This window comes from Chiloscyllium punctatum, chromosome 36, assembly GCF_047496795.1.
Source record: "Chiloscyllium punctatum isolate Juve2018m chromosome 36, sChiPun1.3, whole genome shotgun sequence".
NCBI lineage: Eukaryota > Metazoa > Chordata > Chondrichthyes > Orectolobiformes > Hemiscylliidae > Chiloscyllium > Chiloscyllium punctatum.
Genome location: NC_092774.1, coordinates 75,273,661 through 75,298,340, shown reverse-complemented (window position 1 = coordinate 75,298,340; position 24,680 = coordinate 75,273,661). Strand labels below are relative to the sequence as shown.

The 24,680-nt window shown below is 44.6% G+C and overlaps 1 protein-coding gene across 1 annotated transcript in view; it reads right to left on the bottom strand.

Moving 5' to 3' along the window:
* Positions 1–1,796: 1,796 nt before the first annotated feature.
* LOC140460148 (uncharacterized) overlaps positions 1,797–24,680 on the bottom strand; it is a 69,557-nt gene continuing 46,673 nt past the window's right edge. The window contains 2 exon segments of the mRNA XM_072554544.1: positions 1,797–6,809; positions 12,816–13,156. Of these exon segments, the coding sequence (XP_072410645.1) occupies positions 5,999–6,809; positions 12,816–13,156 (1,152 nt within the window). The 3' untranslated portion in view covers positions 1,797–5,998.

Genomic DNA, 24,680 nt, shown 5'->3' with positions numbered 1-24,680 from the left:
TGAATATTAAATGGAGAAAGCTGCAGAATAGAGGGATTTGGAAGTTCGCATCCACGAATCACTTCATCCAGGTTCAGTGAGTAATAGGGAAGGCAAATTGGAGGTTGGCCTTTTCAGTCGAGTATAAAAGTAGGGAGGTTATAGTGAACCTATGTCAGCCACCAGTCAGTCCACAACTGAATACTGTGAACAGTTTGGTGCCCTTTACCTAAGGAAAGATATCTTGGCATTGGAGGCAGTCCAGAGAAGGTTGACCGTGATGATACCAGGGATGGAAAGAATGTCTTATGAGGAGAAGTGAATAGGTTGGGTCTGTGCTTATTAGAACTTAGAATTAAGGTAACCTTATTGTCATGTACAAGATTCTGAGGACACTTGACAGGCTAGATGTGGAAAAGTGCATGAGTCGAGGACCAGAGGGAAAAACCTCCAAATAAGGGATTGCATGTTTAGGACAGATAGGAATTTCTCCTGAAGGTAGTCAATCTGTGGAGCTTGTTAGTACAGAGGGCTGTTGAGCCTGGGTTATTACGTGCATTCAAGGCTGAGATAGTTTTTTTTAAATCAGTGAGCAAATTGAGGATTACGGGACAATGGCAGGAAAGTGGAGTTGATGTTTACCAGAATAATTGTGATCTGAGTAAATGGCAGAGTTGACGCAATGGGCTGAATTGAATAGTAAATGATAAAGGGGAAAAGGATACAACTGGCAATTACGGGCCATTCAGTGTTGGGAAACCTAGAGATTGGAGGAAGTTGGTGGCATTTTGGCCTTGTTACTGGATTTAATATCTGGAGTTTCAAATTGATGCTGCTATGGCCCCAATACTACATGCCCGCCTCGATATTCAGAATGCAATCCTTGTCATCCTGAAGCCATACCACTGTGAGGAGTCTCAGATCATAATTATTCTCTTCAACCTGTGCATCAGACTCATTCACTTTTGTTACGATGCAGCACATATTTAGATACTGACCTTTTAGTTTTATTTTTTGTGATCTTTAGAATTTAGCTTTGATTACTGTTACATTTATTCTCCTTGTCCCTTTCTATCATTCTCTGACGTTCAGTTTCCACATCACTACATTGTTCACCTTGATTTGGATTGGCCATGCTAAATTTCCCATTGTGTCCAAGAATGTGCAGGTTAGGTCGGTTAGCCATGGGAAGTGCAGGGTTATAGTTTCACAGAAATAGAAGGACTAAGATATGCTCCTCCTACCTGCATTATCTCGATGACCTTTAATTCCCCTAACCTGCAAAAACCACCCAACTGTGTCTTGAATATACTTAATGATGCTGACTGTACTGCTTCCTTGGGCAGAGAATTCCATCGATTCACTACTGTTTGGGAAAAGCAGTTCCTCCACATCTCTGTCCTAAATCTCCCCTTAATCTTGAGGCTTAGTCTCAGCCACCAGCAGAAATAACCTGATAGGGGTGGGTCTGTGTGACATGTTCTTCAGAGTGGTCAGTGTGGACTTGATGGGCTGAATGGCCTGCTTTCACACTGTAGGGATTCTATGATTTACCGCACTTGTGCTTGCCCCGGATCACAGCAGCCAGAACCTTCTGCAGATTGAAAGACAAATCCCACCCTGTCTTCTAGTATGTGTTATCTAACTGCTTGATCGTTTCTAGTAAATACAGCCCACACCTGCTGCCAGTAACCTTTACAATGCTGATGAAACAATGCAATACCTGCAGTGCTGAAAATGGTAAGGCTTCTAACGACATCAGTTACTGATTTACCGCTTCTTCTGATGCACAGCATTGGAAATACAATGTTGGACACTCAAAGAAATGAGAAGTTTAAAACAAAAACCCATTAAACACTTCACTAGGCTCCCCACTCAGTACACATAACCTACCATCGTTAACATTAAAGCACTTCAACCCCAAAGTGCAATGAAGTCCCACTTTCCATCAAAATCACAGATGTACTCACTCACCCAGTTGTTGTCTCACAAATGAAAGATTTCATTGCAACTTCTACTCCCAGTCAGGGCAAAACATCTTTGAAAGCTGCTCTGAAAGTCCAGTCTTAAAAATGATACTTCTGCTTTCACTGAAGATGATTAGAGTCATACAGCGTGGAAACAGACCCTTCGGTCCAACTCGTCCATGCCAACCAGATTTTCTAAATTAATCTAATCCCATTTGCCAGCACTTGGCAAATGGGACTAGATTATCCCTCTAAACCCTTCCCATTTATGAAACCATCCAGATGCCTTTAAAATGATGTAATTGCACCAGCCTCCACTATTTCCTCTGGCAGCTCATTCCATACACGCACCATTCTCTGTGTTAAAATGTTGCCCTTCAGGTCTCTTTTTAAATCTTTCTGCTTTCACCATAAACTATACCCTCTCGTTTTGGACTCCACTACATTGGTGGAAAAGATCTTGTCTATTTACCCTACTATGCAACTTCTCTTAGGTCACCCCTCAGCCTCCGATGGCCCAGGGAAAATATCACCAACCTATTCAGCCTCTCCCTATAGCTCAAATCCTCCAACTCTGGCAAAGGCCTTGTAAATCTTTTCCAAACACTTTCAAGTTTCACAACCCCTTTTCTATAGCAGGGAGACCAGAACTGAATGCAGTATTCCAAAAGTGGCCTAACGAATGTCCTGTACAGCCAACTCCTATACTCAGTGCTCTAACCAATAAAAGAAAGCATACCAAATGCCTTCTTCACTATCCTGTCTACCTGCAACTCCACTTTCACGGTCACTCTCGGGTCTCTTTGTTCAGGAACACTATCAAGGACCTTACCATTAAGTGTAAGCATCCCATCCTGATTTGCCTTTCCATAATGTAACACCTCATATTTATCTAAATTATATTCCATCTGCCACTACCTGGTTCATCAGCCCATCCAATCAATTCTAATTTATATTGAACTTTCTTTCCTCTCTCATTCCCAAAAAGCTGAAAATCCCCACCTCTCACATTCTCCCTCCATTCTCACTTTGTTGAACCTAATCCCTGCTGTACTACATCCTGCAGGGTCTGGGTTTGTGCTGATTAACAGGCCCACACTCAGGAGGGGTCAAATTGAAACATACAGAATACTGAATGACCTGGACAGAAAGGATGTTAAGAAGATGTTTCCATTGAATGGATAGACTCGAACTTGAACGCTTAGCCTTAGAGTAAAGAGAAGACCTTCTGGAACGGAAATCAGGAGAAAAGTCTTCAGCCAGAGAGCGGTAAATCTGTGGAATTCACTGCTTCAGAAGGCTGTGGAGGCTGGTTCACTGAGTATATTTAAGACTGAAATAGATAGGTTCTTGAGTATCAAGGGGATCAATGGTTATGGAAAGAAACCAGGAGAATGGGGTTAGGAAACTTATCAGCCATGGTTGAATGGAGGAGATCTGATGGGCTGAAGGCCTAATTTCTGCTACTATGTCTTATGGGTCTCTTGCTTTACTGGACACAGTGTGAGAATTGGGAGCAGGAATAGGCCATTTGGTCTTTCAAGACTGCACCAACATTGAACAGAGCACAACTGGATATGAATCTGCCTCCATCTAGGTGGACTGAAAGGTCTGTTTCTGTGGTGTACGACTGTAACAGTTCTATACTGGTTTTAAACCATTTTCTTGCCTTTCCCCATAACCATCCACTTCTTTCTTGTTCAAAAATCAGATGAACTCAGCATTGAATATATTTAATGACCCCCAAATACAGGAAGAGATCCCCACTTCTGAACTTAATTCCTCTTGCTATAACATCCCACTTGCCTTGCTCATTGCTGCATCTGTCTGACAACTGGCATTGACTGCTGTAGGACACTGAGGACCCTTTGTACATCCACACATCATTCCTGACGAAGGGCTCGTGCCCGAAATGTCACTCTCCTGCTCCTCAGATGCTGCCTGACCTGCTGTGTTTTTCCAGCGCCACACTTTTTGACTTTGATCTCTAGCATCTGCAGTCCTCACTTTCTTTACATCCCAATATATTCCCATTTAAACCATGCGCTTTCTTTCTGCCTTTAATTTCCACAGCAAGGACTATAACTTCACATTGTGGTACTGCATTTGCCACGTGTTTGCCAACTGAAGCACAGTCCTGGACCAACTTTTCCAGAGTCTGTCCCCTCCCTGGATTCACTCCGTTTCCCTTCTGTTACTGACAACTGACATTGACTGGTGTAGAAAGACGCTGAGGACCCTTTGTACATCCGCACATCATTCCTGAGGAAGGGCTCGTGCCCGAAACGTCACTCTCCTGCTCCTCCGAACCCCAGAATGAAAAAAGAGGGTAAGAAAAGAGAGTGCCGTACTCATAGATGTAGGACAGAGGAAAGAAGTTTCAGTCTAGGGTGAAACTCAATCTTCATTCAGAGAAAGGAACAGCAGTAACTTCATAAACTAATGATCAAATTTCCACATTTCAGACAATGGTGGGGAGTCTCTGATTGTCAGGAGGACCAAGCTCCTTCCGGTCCTCCAGGGCTCCCCATTGGTCCAATCAAAGTTGTGTGCCGTTTCCTCGAATGCCGAGGAAACATGCGCAATACACTCTCTGTGGTTGACGGTATTGACGATAGATTTGGGATCCAAATGACGTCAGGAGAAAAAAGGCTGGAGTGACATTTCTTTTCCTTTTGCATTTTGTCTGGATACTCAACTTTTGTTGATCTTTTTCCCGTGTAGAGGACTCCCATACTGGAGGGGATAGGTTTCGGGTGAGAGGGGAAAGATTTAAAAGGGTCCTAACGATTTAGAAAAAGAATGTGAAAGTTAATTCCCCTCAAAAATTGCCCTCTTTTATGGCCTGAACAAAATATATTGTTCACAGAATATTAATCACTGAGTAGGAAGGATGTTGTGAAACTTGAAAGGCTTTAGAAACGATTTGTAAGGATGTTGCTCGGGTTGGAAGGTTTGAGCTTCAAGAATAGGCTGACCCTAATTCAGTTACATTTAGTTTCGCGATGGAAAGGGAGAGGTACATGCCACAGGGCAAGAGTTATCGATGGGGAAGGGCAATTATAATGCCACTAGGCAAGACTTAGGGGGCATGGAATGGAATAGCAAAATGTAGGGGACGGGGACAATTGAACTGTGGAGCTGGTTTAAGGAACAAATATTGCGTGTCTTTGATAGGTATGTCCCTATAGATTGGTGGACAGTGTGGAAGAATGTTGCAGGTTGCAGGAGGACTTGGATAAACTGCAAAATTGGGCTGAGAGGTGGTAAATGGAGTTCAATGCAGATAAATGTGAGGTGATTCACTTTGGGAAGAATCAAACAGGAAGACAGACTACCAGATCAATGGAATGATTCTTGGTAGTGTGGATGTGCAGAGGGATCTTTGTGTCCACATTCATAGATTTCTGAAAGTTACCACCCAGGTTGATAGTGCTGTTAAGAAGGCATACGGTGTGTGAGGTTTTATTGATACAGTGATTGAGTTCCGGAGCTGTGATGTCATGCTGCAACTATACAAACTGCTAGTGCGGCCTCACTTAGAATACTGTGTATAGTTCTGGTCACTCCATTACAGGGAAGACGTGGAAGCATTGGAAAAAGTGCAGAGGAGATATACCAGATTTTGTCTGGTCTGGAGCGAGGTCTTATGAGAAAAGGCTGAGACACTTGGGTCTGTTCTCACTGGAGAGAAGGCGGCTAAGAGGGGATTTAATAGAGACATACAACATGATCGGAGGATTAGATAGGGTGCACAGTCAGTGTCTTTTTCCTAGGATGATGATGTTGGCTTGTACGAGGAGGCATACCTGTAAATTCAGGGGTGATAGATTTAAGACAGATGTCAGAGGAAGATTCTTTACGCAGAGTGATAAGGGCGTGGAATGCCCTGCCTGTCAATTGTAGTTAACTCAACCACATTAGGGACATTTAAACATTCCTTGGATAAGCACATGGATGATGATAGGATAGTGTTAGATTAGTTCATAGGTCGGCACAACATCGAAGCCCGAAGGGCCTTTTCTGCGCTGTATTGTTCTATGTTCTATATTCTACTCCCCCTGTGATGGCACATGAACTCGCTGGTGCCTCTGCAGGTGGGAGGAGCGGGTGAATCCCTTCCCACACTGAGAGCAGGTGAACAGCCTCTCCCTGGTGTGAACCAGCTGGTGGGTCCGCAGGCCAGAAGAATCAATGAATCCCTTCCCGCACATGGAGCAGGTGAATGGCCTCTCCCCGGTGTGAACACGCTGGTGGGTCAACAGGGTGGAAGAATTGATGAATCCCTTCCCGCACTGAGAGCAGGTGAATGGCCTCTCCCCTGTGTGTACCCGCTGGTGGGTCAACAGGGTGGAAGAATTGATGAATCCCTTCCCACACTGTGAGCAGGTGAATGGCCTCTCCCCTGTGTGGACCCGCTGGTGGGTCAGGAGTGCAGCTGACTGAACAAACCCCTTCCCGCACACTGAGCAGGTGAACAGCTTCTCTCCCGTGTGGAGGCGCTGGTGCGTCTGCAGGTTTCCCATCTGACTGAATCCCTTCCCGCACATGGAGCAGGTGAATGGCCTCTCCCCAGTGTGAACACGCTAGTGTCTCACGAGGTGGGATGCTTCAGTGAATCTCTGCCCACACTGAGAGCAGGTGAACGGCCTCTCGCCAGTGTGAATGCGTCTGTGGTTTTCCAGTGCCGATGGGGAAGGGAATCCTTTCCCACAGTCTCCACATTTCCACGGTTTCTCCATGGGGGAAGCTTTACTTTGTTGCCCAGGGTTTGAAATTACAAATAGAACGGGTACACAGTCTCTCCCCTCCGTGAGGAGTGAGATTTTGATTCCCCAAGCTGAGGAAATGGTGTGAAGCACTTTTCACAGTTAGCGCACTGAATCTCCCTCACTCAGTTGTCTCAGTATTCTTCCTGCCACACCAGTGTCCTCCAAAACCCCTCAGCAGACAAAAGCAAACATTTCTTCTTGATTCGAATCCCAATGAATCAAGTGGCTCTGTCAGAAGTTGATGTATCAATTGCTTTCAAATTTCTTTCCACGTGACGTCCTGCGAAAAAAAAATCACAAAATAAGTGATCACGGTCAGTACTGTTAAATGAACACAACATAGGTGGCAATTCCTGTAGATTGCTAGATGCCTGCTGATCACATATTATCCAGGACACAGAAACCTGAAAACCCTCATGCAGCCAGATAGGCTTAAGTGTGTATGGAGGAAAACTTCATTTAGTGACAATAACATGGAATAAACTGCCTACAAAGGTGCTGGAAATGGAGCTGAATCAAGGACATGATAATGAAATATCAAGACTGTTTAAGAAAGCCAGTAAAGTTGCTGAATGACTTTCTGCTATCCTAACAAATTTTAAAAATGACAAGAAATAAAGGACGTAACTCCATTACTAGATTAGAAGGTGAAGAATAATTTTATATCAATGTGCCAATCCCTCAAATGCTGCTCAGTTCCATGAGAAACTTCCCTTTTAATTGCGAACATAGAGTCATGGAAACAGACTTTTTGGTCCACCTTGTCCATGCCAACCAGATATTCCAACCCAATCTGGTCCCACCTGCCAGCACCCGGCCCAAAATGCATTTTAAATGTTGCAATTGTACTAGCCTCCACCACTTCCTCTAGCAGCTCATTCCAAACATGTTCCACCCTCTGCGTAAAAAAGGTGCCCCTTAGGTCTCTTTTATATCTTGCCCCTCTCTCCTTAAACCTATGCCCTCTAGTTCTGGACTCCCCCACCCCAGGGAAAAGACTTTGTCCATTTATCCTATCCATGCCACTCATGATTTTATAAACCTATATAGGGTCACCCCTTAGCCTCCAATGCTCCAGGGAAAACAGCCCCAGCCTATTCAACCTCTCCTTATAGCTCAAATCCTCCAACCCTGGCAACATCCTTGTAAATCTTTTCTACCCCTTTCATGTTCCACAACATCTTTCCGATAGGAAGACCAGAATCGCACGCAGCATTCCAACAGTGGCTGCAACATGACCTTGCACATCCTGTACTCAATACTCTGACTAATAAAGGAAAGCATACTAAACGCCTTCTTCACTATCCGATCTACCTGCAACCTGAGTAAAACAAAAATTTCACCTCATTGTGCTCCTAAGTGGTCTGCCATTACTTTTAAATTCTGGTCCCTGGTTCTAAAATCCCAAAACAGGAAACCTCTTATCTGAACCCACCCTGTGAACTCCTTTAAATATTTTGTGGGTTTCATTGAGACCAAAGACTGTCTGAGGACAGCCCTGCCAGCCTGAGAACAAGTCTGGTGAACTTTCATCACATTTCTCTGTACAAACCAAGACTGCACATGGTATTCAGGTGCAGTGCAACCAAGCTACAATACAATTGATGCAAGACTCCATTACCTCTCCACTCAAATCCTCTTGTGGTAAATACCAAAATACCATTAGCCTTTCTAATAGATTGATGTACCTGCATATTAACCCTCCGTGCCTATCAACAAGGAAACCTTTGATGCCTTTGTATACCTACACTTTTCAGCCTCTTCCAAAGTGGATAATCCCACATCTGCCACATTATAGTCCATGTTTTCAATTGATTTCATTGCTCACCATCACAAGTGTGATTCAGCGCCATTATTGACTAAGCTGACTAACTCAGTGTCAGGGAGCAAAGTAGCAAGAGGGCAAACCCACATGACTTTGCTCTCATAAGTCTACCTGTCACAGAGGCACCCATCCACGTCTGAGATGAGTCGGATAGATTTCAAATAGATGCATCAACTCAAAACAAGGTATCATGATGACTTGATGAGCATCAGCAGCAATACTGGTCTTAATTATCATCTAAGATAAAGCTGCTGATTTGATTGTCACCCCATCCACCATCTTCAACATCCACTCTCTCTGCCGTGGATGCTCATTTATAGGAACATGTATTACCCTACAAGATTCAAAGCAGAAATTCACCATGGCACCTCAGCGAAAACCTTCCAAACCCATGAACACTTCCACCTGGAAGGACAAGGGCAGCAGGTGCATAGGAATACCATCACATGCAAGTTCCCCTCCAATCCCCATACCATTCTGACTTAGAAATTTAGCACTGGGTCAAATTCTGTAACTCCCTCAATAATGGCATCGTGGGTCTACAGACAACACGGAAATACCAATACTGTGTTGCGGTCCTTCGAGACAGTCAAAATGCATTCTTGAAGGTAGTTTGAGTTTGCATATGCCTATAGTCAGGACTGTCCAGCAAGACTTCAACAGTCCTGATAGTAACCATAAAATAGAGAGGGGACCCAGCTTGGAAAAATGTTGGTATTGACTGGAAGAAGTCAGCTTGGAGTCTTAACGTGTAGATGCCCTGGTGTGGAGGCCAAGGAGGAGCTTACAAAAGCTGTCTGAAAGTATGATTTGCAGGAGGCTCTGATGGAGCCTACAGGCACACACAATCAAAATGGAGAAGGAAACAGGTTCAGAACTCAGTTAGATACAACCTCTTAGGATACAACAGCCACTCAGGAGTGAGGAGGAAGAAAGAGTTCATGATTGGAGGCCTGACCCGGACAGAGGAAGAAAGAGGGTCATGACTTTTTTGTTAAAATATTCATTCAAGGGACAAGTGTGTCACTGGCTGGACCATTTATTATCCATCCCTACCTGCCCAGAGGTCATTTAAGAATCAACGACACCATTAGTGGTCTGGAGTCACATGTAGGCCAGACCAGGTAAGAATGGCAGATTTCCTTCCCAAAAAGACATTAGCGAACCAGACAGGTTTTTTTGAGCAAAGAATCCTTTTCTAGGGTGCAAACTGTACACATGCCAAACTGAAGGAATACACAAGGAAAATATCTTTGAGAGGGACAAGAGAGCATCTGAGCACCTTTCGATAGTCTGCTCCCTCCCTGGATTCACTCCAGTTGCTACAACTGAAAAGTGCTTTCACCCCCCCACTTCCCCTTCTCTCTCCCTCCCAGGGTGAGGAATGGAAAGGGAGACACAATGCTTTGCTCCCAGATGTTGGCCAGGGGGAGGGAATTTCATTAAACTGACAGGACTATTGTGTATTGTGACACAATAGCCCTTATGAAGGTTTATAAACTCACAAGGGGCATTGATAGGATAAATAAGCAAGGTGTTTTCTCCAGGATGGGGATGTTCACACCCCTAACCTATGCCCCTGGTTGATTTAAAAGGGATCTAAAGGGCAACCTTTTCACACAGACAGTGAGCTGCCAGAGGAAGCGACCAAGAAAATACATTTAAGAAGGCATCTGGATGGGTATGCGAATATGAAGGGTTTGGAGAGAGATGGGCTAAATGATGACAAATGGAAGTAGACTTCCCAAAAGACATCTTGTCAGCATGGAATGTGTTGGATTGAAAACTCTATTTCCATCCTGTCTATCTCTTTGTCTACTTGATAACATATGCGTTATTTCCATTGATGTAAATAGAGTCATAGAGATGTACAGCATGTAAACAGACCCTTCGGTCCAACCCGTCCATGCCGACCAGATATCCCAACCCAATTTAGTCCCACCTGCCAACATGCAGCCCATATCCCTCCAAACCCTTCCTATTCACACACCCATCCAAATGCCCCTTAAAATGTTGCAATTGTACCAGCCTCCACCACTTCCTCTGGCAGCTCATTCCATACACTGTGTGTGAAAAGGTTGCCCCCTAGGTCTCTTTTGTATCTTTCCCCTCTCACCCTAAACCTATGCCCTCTAGTTCTGGACTCCCCAACCCCAGGGAAAAGACTTTGTCTATTTATCCTATCCACGCCCCTCATAATTTTGTAAACCTCTAAGATTAGATTACTTACAGTGTGGAAACAGGCCCTTCGGCCCAACAAGTCCACACCGCCCCGCCGAAGCGCAACCCACCCCTTACCTAACACTACGGGCAATTTAGCATGGCCAATCCACCTGACCTGCACATCTTTGGACTGTGGGAGGAAACCGGAGCACCCGGAGGAAACCCACGCAGACACGGGGAGAACGTGCAAACTCCACACAGTCAGTCGCCTGAGGCGGGAATTGAACCCGGGTCTCTGGCGCTGTGAGGCAGCAGTGCTAACCACTGTGCCGCCCACAAAGGTCACCCCTCAGCCTCTGACCCCAGGGAAAACAGCCCAACCCTGTTCAGCCTCTCCCTATAGCTCAAATCCTCCAACCCTGGCAACATCCTTATTAATCTTTTCTGAACCCTGTCAGGTTTCACAACATCTTTCTGATAGGAAGGAGACCAGAATTGCATGCAATATTCCAACAGTGGCCTCACCAATGTACAGCCGCAACATGACCTCCCAACACCTATACTCAATACTCTCACCAATAAAAGAAAGCATACCAAATGCCTTCTTCACTATCCTATCCACCTGCGACTCCACTTTCAAGGAGCTATGAACCTGCACTCCAAGGTCTCTTTGTTCAGCAACACACCCAAGGACCTTACCATTCAGTGTATAAGTCCTACTAAGATTTGCTTTCCCAAAATGCAGCACCTCGCATTTATCTGATTAAACTCCATCTGCCACTTCTCAGCCGATTGGCCCTCTGGTCAAGATCCTGTTGTAATCTGAGGTAACCCTTTTTGCTGTCCACTACACCTCCAATTTTGGTGTCATCTGCAAACTTACTAACTGTACCTCTTATGCTCGCATCCAAATCATTTATGTAAATGATAAAAAGTTGAGGACCCAGCACCAATCCTTGTGGCACTCCACTGGTCAAAGGCCTCTAAGTTTGAAAAACAACCCTCTGTCTTCTACCTTTGAGCCAGGTCTGTATCCAAATGGCTAGTTCTCCCTGTATTCCATGCAATCTAACCTTAGATCCTCCAATGGGGAACCTTATCAAACGCCTTACTGAAGTCCATATAGATCACATCTACCGCTCTGCCCTCATCAATCCTCTTTGTTACTTCCTCAAAAAACTCAATCAAGTTTGTGAGACATGATTTCCCACGCACAAAGCAATGTTGACTATCCCAAATCAGTCCTTGCCTTTCCAAATACATGTACATCCTGTCCCTCATGATTCCCTCCAACAACTTACCCACCATCGACGTCAGGCTCACTGGTCTATAGTTCCCTGGTTTGTCCTTACAACCCTTCTTAAACACGTTTGCCAACCTCCAGTCTTCCGGCACCTCACCTGTGACTATTGATGATATAAATACCTCAGCAAGAGGCACAGCAATCACTCCTCTCGCTTCCCACAGAGTTCTCGGGTACAACTGATCAGGTCCTGGGGATTTATCCACCTTTACCCGTTTCGAGCTGGGCACTAATCGTTAGATGTAAGAGAGAGAGAATTCCTCAAGTCGGCCACTATAATAATCCTGGGAGACTCCTATTTCTGGTTTACTTCCTAATGAAGAGACATTAAGTACGAGCAACTATTTATTTCTAATTTTATTTCATTCTTCTTGTTTTATTCCCTGCTATGATGACACTTTGTGTCTGAATGGTTGACAGGCTGGGAGATTGTGGGTTAGGCCTTGAGTTAGGTTTTATTGTCTCGGAATGTGTAAAAAGGGGGTAAAAGTTTAGCAGAAATCCAGTAGAGCTGAGAACAAACCGACATCTTACTTTGTCGGAAAAGGGAGATTAGAGGACAAAGAAATCAGGACCTGAACTCCGAGCTGACACTAGCCTATCGTGTGATCAATGCTTTGATGAGCAGTGCCAACCCTCTGTCTTTACCGGAGCTTCCCATTTGACTACCCCCTCGATATTCAGGATCCAATCCTAGTAAGGATTGGATCCCTGTAAGGAGTCTCAGATCATAATTATTCTCTTCAATGTGTGCAGTCAATTCATTCTCTTTTGCTACAGTGCAGCATATTGAGTGCTATACTCACAGATGTTGGACAGAGGAAAGATATTGCAATCTGGACTGAAGCTCAATCTTCATTGAGAGAGAGAGGAGGAGGAGCAGCTTCAGACGCTCGTCGCCCAACTTCCGCATTCGGACAAAGGGTGATTCTGATTGGCAGCAGTACCAGCTTCTTCCGGTCCGTCCAGGGCTCCCCATTGGTTCATGAGAAGAAGGTCGCAGTCGTATCAGCGGACAACTTCGAGCATGCTCAGGTTGTTTTGCTGACACCAGCGCACATGCGCTGTGTTCACTGACACCGAGAAGCATGCGCAGTATGCTCTGTGGAGGCGCTCGTGGACCTGACAGATTCTCAGTGGCCAAATGCTAGCAGGAGGAAAAAAAAGGCTGGAATCAGACTTCTATTTTTTTCCATTTGTATTTTGTCTGTCTGCTCAACTTTGTATGTCTTTTCTCCAGGGTAGAGGTAGTTTAAAACTAGAGGGTGGGGAAAGACTTAAAAGGAACCTAAGTGGTAACTTTTGCATGTCGAGGGTGGGTGCGTGTGTGGAATAACCGGTCAGAGGAAGTGGTGGAGGCTGGTACAATGACAACATTTAAAAGGCATCTGGATGGTACATGAATAGAAACGGCCGAGAGAGATATGGATCAAACGCTGCCAAATAGATCACTCGGTTAATTTAGGATATCTGGTCGACACGGACCGAAGGGTTTGTTTCAGTGCCCTACAACTCTTTCTCCATAGTCGGAGTCAATTTCACAAGACTACAAATAGGCAATCCACCCATTAAAGCCTGTCCTCAAATGTGGCCTGACCGTGCATATTTGAATGCAGATTTCAGAAAGATGTCTGCAGCTTTTTAGAAAAATTGAACATGATTTCAGACTTTAATAATGTTTCTGAATAGATCATTTGAGGTATTCTCAATTTCTTGAGTACCCCCATCTCCCAGGGAGAGTCATCACCATCCATTTTCTCTCTCTCTCTCTCAGAAGGACTTGATACAGCTGCAACCTCCCTTTCCAGCTTCTCCAGTCCTGAGCACATCGGTTCCCAAGTCTTCACATCAGATACACACTGATGCCATCTGTCCTCCTGCCAACTGCACAGAATGGAGACAGGAATGGTAACTGCTTAATCATTTCTAGTGGTTAAGCAGAGACTGATAGCCAAGTTCGGTCCCCATGAGAATGGCCTTAACCAGGACTTTGGGTTCATGTCACACTACAGGTGACCCCAATAGACTATCCACACTCACACTAAGCACATATACTCTCTTACATTCTCACAGTCACGCAGACCCTCTCTCTCAGTCACACGCATATGTACACCTCCCCCCACACTTCCCCATGCAAACACCCTCTTTATATTTATATTATATCTTATATTTCATGTGGGATGAAGTAGCATTTACAGAATTTACTTTTGCTGACATTTTATTTTGTTCAAAAAGTGCACAATCTGCAGCAGTTAATGCAGGCAGTCAGTCAATGTAATATTTTACAAATTCATACTTTGGAAATAAAACCAGTCTGACTCAAGGTTTGGGTACGCACAATGCATTGTCTGAGCTGACATGACTTTTTTGAAAATATATAAAACCTTAGGTTACATCAAGAATGTGACTTAAAAGAAGTTCTGGGTTTTACATATTAATGAACCAAAACCTGCAACCCATTCTAAAAATTGAAAGGCCTAACAGCAATCAAGGTTTGTTCAAAAGATACTTTCAGCTGCATGAAACTATGGTCTTGTGACATAAATTCTATGTGTTATGATCCTGGTCCACAGCTACCCAATGAAGGAGCAGCGCTCCGAAAGCTCGTGCTTCCGAATAAACCTGCAGAATGATAACCTAGTGTTATGTGATTTTTAGCTTTGTCCACCTCAGTCCAACACCAGCTTCTCCACATCATTTCTAGGGAATACAGCTCGCACGTGCCAGTAAACTTTACAATGCCCATAAAACAATGCAGTTACAACATAACACTGATACCTATAAGCTAAACCAACTAGGTTCTAATAACCCAGGAGTAGGATATCAGCTCTTCAAGAACCTCTCAGGCTACTCTGCTGTACTGTCACAAAGTGGCTTCCTTTATACAAAAGGTTTACAAAAACACCATGTTCTTAGTTAGATAGATAACCGTGAACGACAATAATTCGTAAGGAAGAGAAATTAATTGACAGGTCTGTGCGCACTTGATTGATCACTCCTACAGGCCCTGAGCCATTCATCAGGTGGGAAAAACAAATCCAGCCGAGTAAGGAGTCTGCTTGGTGAGATAAGTTTCTATCATAAAGAGGTACCAGACTGAGCTAATTGAAGAGTTCATAAGGTAACTGGGTCTGTAGATCATGAAGGAACAAAAATGGCCTTTGCAGTAATCGGTACTTCTTGTCAGATGTGGGAGTTTAAAGAGAGTTTAAGGATTACTGCGGATTATATCTGCCATAAATGCTGTTGGATGTGAATCTTATCAAATCGAATGGATCAGTTGGAGAGACAGTTAGAAGCAATGAGGAATTTGCAACAGCAACAATATGTGATGGGTGGCAGTTATAGGAAGGGGGGAAAGTCTCAGATACAGTCACATAGATGGGTTAACTCCAGGAAGAGTAAGAGAGGTAGGCCCTTAGTGCAGGAGTCTTTTGTGGATACACCCATTTCAAACAGGTATGCTGTTTTGGAAAATGTAGGGGGTGATGGATTCTCAGGGGAACGTAGTATGAACAGCCAAGTTTCTGGTATTGAGACTGGCTCTAATGCAACGAGGGGTACGTCAGCTTCTAAGAGATCAATTGTATTAGGGGATTCTGTAGTCCAAGGTACAGACAGACATTTCTGTGGCCAGCAGTGAAAAAGCAGAATGGTGTGTTGTTTCCCTGGTGCCAGGATCAAGGATGTCTCAGAGAGGGTGCAGAATGTTCTCACTGGGGAGAGGGGCCAGCAACAGGTCATTGTCCACATTGGAACCAACGATATAGGAAGGGAAAAGGTTGAGATTCTGAAGTGAGATTACAGAGAGTTAGGCAGAAATTTAAAAAGGAGGTCCTCCAGGGTAGTAATATCTGGATTACTCCCAGTGCTACGAGCTAGTGAGGGCAGGAATAGGAGGATAGAGCAGATGAAGGCATGGCTGAGGAGCTGGTGTATGGGAGAAGGATTCATATTTTTGGATCATTGGAATCTCTTTTGGGGTAGAAGTGACCTGTACAAGAAGGACGGATTGCACCTAAATTGGAAGGGGACACTAATATACTGGCAGAGAAATTTGCTAGAACTGCTTGGGAGGATTTAAACTAGTAAGGTTGGGGGGTGGGGGGTGGTGGGGGGCGGGGGAGGGGAGGGGTTGGCGTTGGGACCCAGGGAGATAGTGAGGAAAGAGATCGATCTGAGACTGGTACAGTTGAGAACAGAAGCAAGTCAAACAGTCAGGGCAGACAGGGACAAGGTAGGACTAATAAATTAAACTGCATTTATTTCAATGCAAGGGGCCTAACAGGGAAGGCAGATGAACTCAGGGCATGGTTAGGAACATGGGACTGGGATATCATAGCAATTACGGAAACATGGCTCAGGGATGTGCAGAACTGGCAGCTTAATGTTCCAGGATACAAATGCTACAGGAAGGATAGAAAGGGAGGCGATAGAGATGGGGGAGTGGCATTTTTGATAAGGGATAGCATTACAGCTGTGCAGAGGGAGGATATTCCTAGAAATACATCCAGGGAAGTTACTTGGGTGGAACTGAGAAATAAGAGAGGGATGCTCACATTACTGGGATTGTATTATGGACCCCCTCCCCCCAGTAGTCAGAGGGAAATTGAGAAACAAACTTGTAAGGAGATCTCAGTTATCTGTAAGAATAATAGGGTAGTTATGGTAGGGGATTTTAACTTTCCAAACATCGATTGGGACTACCATAGTGTTAAAGGTTTAGATGGAGAGGAATTTGTCAAGCGTGTACAAGACAATTTTCTGATTCAGTATGTGGATGTACCTACTAGAGAAGATGGAAAACTTGACCTACTCTTGGGAATTAAGGCAGGGCAGGTGACTGAGGGGTCAGTGGGGGGAGCATTTTGGGGCCAGCGACCATAATTCTATTTGTTTTAAAATAGTGATGGAAAAGGATAGACCAGATCTAAAAGTTGAAGTTCGTAATTGGAGAAAGGCCAATTTTGACGGTATTAGGCAAGAACTTTCTAAAGCTGATTGGAGGCAGATGTTCGCAGGTAAAGGGACGGCTGGAAAATGGAAAGCCTTCAGAAATGAGATAACGAGAATCCAGAGAAAGTATATTCCTGTCAGGGTGAAAGAAAAGGCTGGGAATGCTGGATGACTAAAGAAATTGAGGGTTTGGTTAAGAAAAAGAAGGAAGCATATGTCAGATATAGACAGGATAGATAGAGTGAATCCATAGAAGAGTGTAAAGGAAGTAGGAGTGTACTTAAGAGGGAAATCAGGAGGGCAAAAAGGGGACATGAGGTAGCTTTGGAAAATAGAATTAAGGAGAATCCAAAGGGTTTTTACAAATATGTTAAGGACAAAAGGGTAACGAGGGAGAGAATAGGGCCCATCAAAGATCAGCAAGGCAGCCTTTGTGTGGAGACACAGAAAATGGGGGAGATACTAAATGAATATTTTGCATCAGCATTTACTGTGGAAAAGAATATGGAAGATATAGACTGTAGGAAAATAGATGGTGACATCTTGCAAAGATTACAGAGGAGGAAGTACTGGATGTCTTGAAACGGGTAAAGGTGGATAAATCCCCAGGACCTGATCAGGTGTATCCAATGACTCTGTGGGAAACTAGAGAAGTGATTGCTGCACCTCTTGCTGAGGTATTTGTATCATCGATAGTCACAGGTGAGGTGACGGAAGACTAGAGGTTGGCAAATGTGGTGCTACTGTTTAAGAAGGGCAGTAAAGACAAGCCAGGGAACTATAGACCGGTGAGCCTGACCTCGGTGGTGGGCAAGTTGTTGGAGGGAATCCTGAGGGATAGGGTGTACATGTATTTGGAAAGGCGAGGACTGATTATGGATAGTCAACATGCCTTTGTGCATGGGAAATCATGTCTCACAACTTTGATTGAGTTTTTTGAAGATGTAACAAAGAAGATTGATGAGGGCAGAGCAGTAGATGTGATCTATATGGACTTCAGTAAGACGTTCGACAAGGTTCCCCATGGGAGACTGATTAGATCTCATGGAATACAGGGAGCACTAGCCATTTGGATACAGACCTGGCTCAATGGTAGAAGACAGAGGGTAGTACTGGAGGGTTGTTTTTCAGACTGGAGGTCTGTGACCAGTGGAGTACCACAAGGATCGGTGCTGGGTCCTCTACTTTTTGTCATTTACATAAATGATTTGGATGTGAGCCTAAGAGGTACAGTTAGTAAGTTTGTAGGTGATACCAAAATTGGAGGTGTAGTGGACAGTGAAGAGGGTTACCTCAGATTACAAGAGGATCTTGACCAGATGGGTCAATGGGCTGAGAAGTGGTAGATGGAGTTTAATTCCAATAAATGCGAGGCGCTGCACTTTGGTAAAGCAAGGAGGACTTATACACTTAATGGTAAGGTCCTAGGGAGTGTTGCTGAACAAAAAGACCTTGGAGTGCAGGTTCATAGCTCCTTGAAGGTGGAGTCGCAGGTAGATAGGATAGTGAAGGCGGCGTTTGGTATGCTTTCCTTTATTGGTCAGAGTATTGAGTACAGGAGTTGGGAGGTCATGTTGCCGCTGTACAGGACATTGGTGAGGCCACTGTTGAAATATTTTCTGCAGTTCTGGTCTCCTTCCTATTGAAAAGATGTGAAACTTGAAAGGGTTCAGAAAAAATTTACAACGATGTTGCCAAGGCTGGAGGATTTGAGCTATAGGCAGAGGATGAACACGCTGGGACTATTTTCCCTGGAGCGTCGGAGGCTGAGGGGTGACCCTATAGAAGTTTACAAAATTATAAGGGGCATGGATAGGGTAAATAGGCAAAGTCTTTTCCCGGCGGTCGGGGAGTCCAGAACTAGAGGGCATAGGTTTAGGGTGAGAGGGGAAAGATATAAAAGAGACCTAAGGGGCAACCTTTTCACGCAGAGGGTGGTACGTGTATGGAATGAGCTGCCAGAGGAAGTGGTGGATGCTGGTACAATTGCAACATTTAAGAGGCATTTGGATCGGTATATGAATAGGAAGGGTTTGGAGGGATATGGGCCGGGTGCTGGCAGGTGGGACGAGATTGGGTTGGGATATCTGGTTGGCATGGACAGGTTGGACCGAAGGGTCTGTTTCCATGCTGTACATCTCTATGACTCTCTGTAACCTTGCACAGCTGACATGTCAGATACAATTATAGAGTCATAGAGATGTACAGCATGGAAACAGAAAATGGCTTCTTGGAAGGAGGGCAAACCTTTGACCATAAAATGGCTTCCTGACAGATTTTGTCAGAATCTCTTCAATGTTAGGTTAACAATTATTCTAAGCTCGGAGCAGACTCCTGCCTTTTATCTGAATCATTCTGTACCGGAGGCTGAGGTGTTACCTTAAGGTTGCATTTAAATTGAATCAATGGACTTGAATTAAACATGCTTTCTTTTCAGGGTTGTGATTCAAATTCAAATAAGATGTACAATCTGATTAATTAACATTAACAGTGGGGCAGTCTGTAAGGTCTGCAAGAACAGCAAGTTAGTTAAAGCTTCATCAATATTACTTTTTACAGAGTTTACAGAGTTTGCATTTCATAACCAGTAATGGCTACTCAATCATCATAAAGTCTCAAAAACGCAATTAAGTTCAATCCATAACAAGTAAGCACAAAAAGTTAATTTTCCGTTGGATTCGGCAGTCCCTGTACTAAAAGGCTCTCTGTCTCTCTCTCTTGTACTTTTGAACTCTCGAGTTAGGGACTTGTAACAGAAACGATGTTTTTCCCTCTGTCTGCCTAGCTTGCAAAGGGTAATAAGAATTATAAATGATAGGCCCTGACTATCACTTACAAGGTTTTGTTTCAAGGTCAGAATCAAACACTGTCATTAATTTCACAAGGCCACAGCCATGAATATCATCAGTCGGTGTCTTGTTTACACAGATTCACTGATGTTAACTGCCTTGGACTCCTCCACCGCCAGACCATAGCAACACGACGGTTGGAGGAAGAACGCTTCATCTTCCGCCTAGGAACCCTCCAACCACAAGGGATGAACTCAGATTTCTCCAGTTTCCTCATTTCCCCTCCCCCCACCTTGTCTCAGTCAAATCCCTCGAACTCAGCACCGCCTTCCTAACCTGCAATCTTCTTCCTGACCTCTCTGCCCCCACCCCCACTCTGGCCTATCACCCTCACCTTGACCTCCTTCCACCTATCGCATTTCCAACACCCCTCCCCCAAGTCCCTCCTCCCTACCTTTCCTCATTCCTGAAGAAGGGCTTTTGCCCAAAACGTCGATTCTCCTGCTCCTTGGATGCTGCCTGACCTGCTGCGCTTTTCCAGCAACACATTTTCAGCTCTGATCTCCAGTGTCTGCAGTCCTCACTTTCTCCTCGTTTATAAGATCATGACAGGCATGGATAGGTCAAACAGATAAAGGTCTTATCCCTGAGGCGGGGGAGTCCAGTACAAGGGGGCATTATTTTCGGATGAGCGGGGAAAAGATTTAAAAGGGACCTAAGGGGGCAATCTTTTCACATATAGGTTGGTGTGTGTACTGAATGAGCTGCCAGAGGAGGCCGGTAGAATTACAACATTTAATAGGCATCTGGATAGGTATATGAATAGGAAGGTTTAGAGGGATATGATGAGCAAAGTGCTGACAAATACGACTAGATTAATACTGAAGGGTGTTTTTGTGCTCTACAACTCAATGGTTCTATTTCTACGAGTCAAAACCAATTTCACAAGACTAGGAATTCACCCTGAACAGCCTGTCCTCAACTGTAGCCTAACTAAGTATATTTCAATTCAAGTTTCAGAAAGATGTCCACAGCTTTTCTTTAACAAAATTGATGTGTTTTCAGACTTTCATGATATGTCTGAATACTATTATTTCAGCTATTCTTAATTTTAAAGATTAGCCATTTCTTGTGCACCCTCATCTACCAAGTAGAGTTATTAGATTAGATTCCCTACAGCATGGAAACAGGCCCTTAGGCCTAACAGGTCCACACTGACCCTCCGAAGAGTAATCCACCCAGACTCATTTCCCCCTGACTAATGCACCATAGTGTTCTATGGGCAATTTAGCATGGCCAATTCACCTGGCCTACACATCTTTGGACTGTGGGAGGAAACCAGAGCACCCGGAGGAAACCCACACAGACACAGGAAGAATGTGCAAACTCCACCCAGAAAGTCACCCAAGCTGGAATCGAACCTGGGCCCCTGATACTGTGAGGCAGCAGTGCTAACCACTCAGCCACCGTGCTGCTAGCTATTTTCTGTCTCTCTCTTCTTAGAAGAGCCATCAAAGAGGGCTTAAGGCATAAGAAAGGACAGGATTGGGGTAAGGGGAGAACAGGCAGAGAATGCACAGGGAGGCAGAGGGTGAGGGGAGAGAGAGAGAAAAAAAATGGACATGGGGACAGACAGTGGGGGGGAAGAAGAGAAAGACTAGTGGGGACAGAGGGTGGGGGATAATGGGAGCAGAGGGGAGGAGGGAGAGAGAATGGGGGTTAGAGGAATGGAAGTGGAACAGTGGGTGGGGGCAGAGACAGCACAAGTCCCATCTTTCCCAGGACCAGTGTCAGTGTCCCACTTACTGGAACCCACTCTTCCCATAGCAGACTTGGGGCAATCATTTCTCAATTTACATGTCACTAAAACGGTAGAATCACATAAACTTTGCAGGCCATTCAGCCCATCGAATCCACACTGACCTTCAGAGTAGCATTGCAAGACCCACCAGCTTACCCTACCGCCCTGCAATTCCCCATGGCTAAGCCATCCTAACTTGCACACCCTTGGACACTTTAGCAGGGCCGATCCACCCAAAACTGCAAATCTTTGGACTGTGGGAGGAAACCGGAGCACCAGGAGTAACCCAAACAGATACAACTGAGACATCTGTCCACATATACAGTCACCAGAGATTGGAATCAATGGGGGGACTTTGGCGCTGTGAGGCAGCAGTGCTAACCACTGAGTCACTGTGCTGCGCAGAGCTTTGAGGTTGTTTTGTTTTTGTATCTTCTAACTTCTCATACACCCTCAGCAGAAGCTGTCTCCTCCTGACATTGTTGCGTCACACCCGCTGCAACCTCCCTTTCCCATTTCTCCAGCCCTGAGCACATTGGTTCTCGAATCCTGGTGTCAGACAGACACAAATGCCATCTACTGTCGCCCTACTGACCCTGTCCACTGACTTAATCAGAATGCTCTGTCTGGAGGGGAATGACCATCTCCCAGAATAAAGTATCCAGCTAACTTCCCCATTTGCCCCCCAACATATCTTCAGCCTGGGCTCCAGCTCCATCTCTCTGAGCCAAACATCCTCCAGCAACGTGTTTGCCCTGGATCACAGCGTCCAAAGCCTCCCACCTTCTGCAAATTCAAAGATAAATCCACCCTGCCCTCTCCAATGTGTGTTGTGTAACTGCTTCATCATTTCTAGTGGCCAAGCAGGGGCTGATAGCCAAGTTCATAACCCATGAGAATGGCCTCAACAGGGATCTTGGGTTCATGTCACACTAATGTGACCCCACAACATTACACATGCCCTCTCATGCTTATGCAGACCCTCTCCCATACACACTCAAACACAAATGCACACATTCACCGGCTGAGATTCCATCACACACACCTTACCAAGCATGCACATTCGCAAACACACAGTCTCTTGCACATACTCATACATAAGTCTATGGGGTGAATTTGCATTTGCAAATACATTCTATTTTGCTCAAAAAGCGCACAATCTGCAGGCAGTCAATCCATTTAGAAATTGCTGCTTAGGAAATAGAACCAGTCTGATTCTTGATTGAGATACAGACAGACTCAAACCTCACACCTTTCATGCATTGTCTGAGCCGAGATGTCACCTCTTTTTAATAAAACCTTAAGTTATTTCGATAATGTGACTAAAAGTAAATTCTGGGATTTACATATTAATGAACAAAAACCTGCAAGCCATTTTAAAGGAAGAGAGGCTTTACAAGGCTGCTGTCAGAGTTGAAGGGTTTGAGCTACAGGGAGAGGCTCTGAGTGAGTGAGTGCATCCGAGGTTTTGGTGGAAAATGGGAATTCATTGCACTGTGGGATGAAGCCCTACCCTATTCAGTCATTTCTGCTGCTGAATGAAACCAAGCCTCAATATTAGGAGTAGAAGATTTAGGACAGAGATGAGGTGGAACTGCTTTTCCTTGAGAGTAGTGAATCCATGGAATTCTCTGCCGAAGGAAGCAGTAGAGGCAGCTTCATTAAGCATATTCAGGACACAGTTGGATGGGGTTTTGCAATGGTAGTGGAATTAGGGGTAGATGGGATAATGCAGGGAGGAGGAGCTGAGATGATGGATGGATCAGCCATGATCTTAATGAATGGCAGAGCAGGCAGGACGGGCCAAATGGCCTACTCCTACTTCTGTAACCGCAAAACTATAACCCTGTATTTCTCATGGCTAACCCACCTAACTTGCACATCCCTTGACATTATGGGCAATTTAGCATTGCTCACCGGCCTTTGGATTGGCAATGTAGTGATGTGGAAAATGGACGTCAGAGAATGATAGAAAGAGACAAAGAGAGTAAATATACCAGCAATCAAAACTGAATTCTAAACAAAAATTGAAACTAAAAACGGTGTCTGAATGTGTGCTGCATTGTAACAAAAGTGAATGAATTGACTGTACAGATTGAAGCGAATAATTATATCTGAGACTCCTTACAGAGACATGGCTTCAGGATGACTAGGATTGGATCCTGAATATTGAGGGTGTCGTCAAATGGGAAGCTCAGTAAAGGTGAAGGGTTGACACTTCTAATCAAAGCACTGATCACAGGGTAGTCTGGTGTCAGCTCGGATTTCAGATCCCTCTGATCTCTCTGTTCTCAGAGTATGATATCTGTCTGTTCTCAGCTCTGCTGAAGCTTTGACCTCCCTTTTTCACCTTCCAGAACAATAAAGCATTCAGTCAATCAAGCCCCAACCCACAATCTCCCAGCCTGTCAACCATCCCAGACACAGCGTAGTCATAGTAGGGAATCAAGTAAGAAAAATGAAATCAAATTTGAACTCAATAGGTGCTCATGTTTAATGTTTTTTCATTAGGAAGTAAACCAGAAATGGGGATCTCCCAGGATTCTTATACTGCCCTATTTGAGAATTCTCTCTCCCTTACATCTAACTATTAGTACCCAGCTATGATTTACAACAATACTTGCACCAACAGACGTAAGGCATCTGTTCTCAAATAGACAGATTTTGAGAATGGAAATAGACATTTTTTTCTCTCTCGTGCATACATCCCACCCACCCTCCCTCCCCCCCACTCCCCCCCCCACCTCCCTCCCCTCCCCCCCACCCCCCCCCACACACACACACAAGTCCATGGGAGTGAACGTGCATTTACAGAATTATATTTGCACAGCTGAGCTGAAATGTCACTTTTTGTTATAAAAACTTTGTTATCTTGAGAAGGTGCCATATAGGAAGTTCTGGGATTTGCATATTAATGATACCTGCAACCCCCATTCTAAAAGATGAAAGACTTAACAATCCAGGTTGGTTCAATATATCGTTTCAGTGCCAGGACATTGTCATGATTTTCCATAAATTCTGTGCCTTATGATCTTATTCTCCACAACCACCTGATGAAGGGGCAGCGCTCCAAATGCTAGTGCTTCCAAATAAACCTGTTGGTCTATAGCCTGGTATTGTGTGAT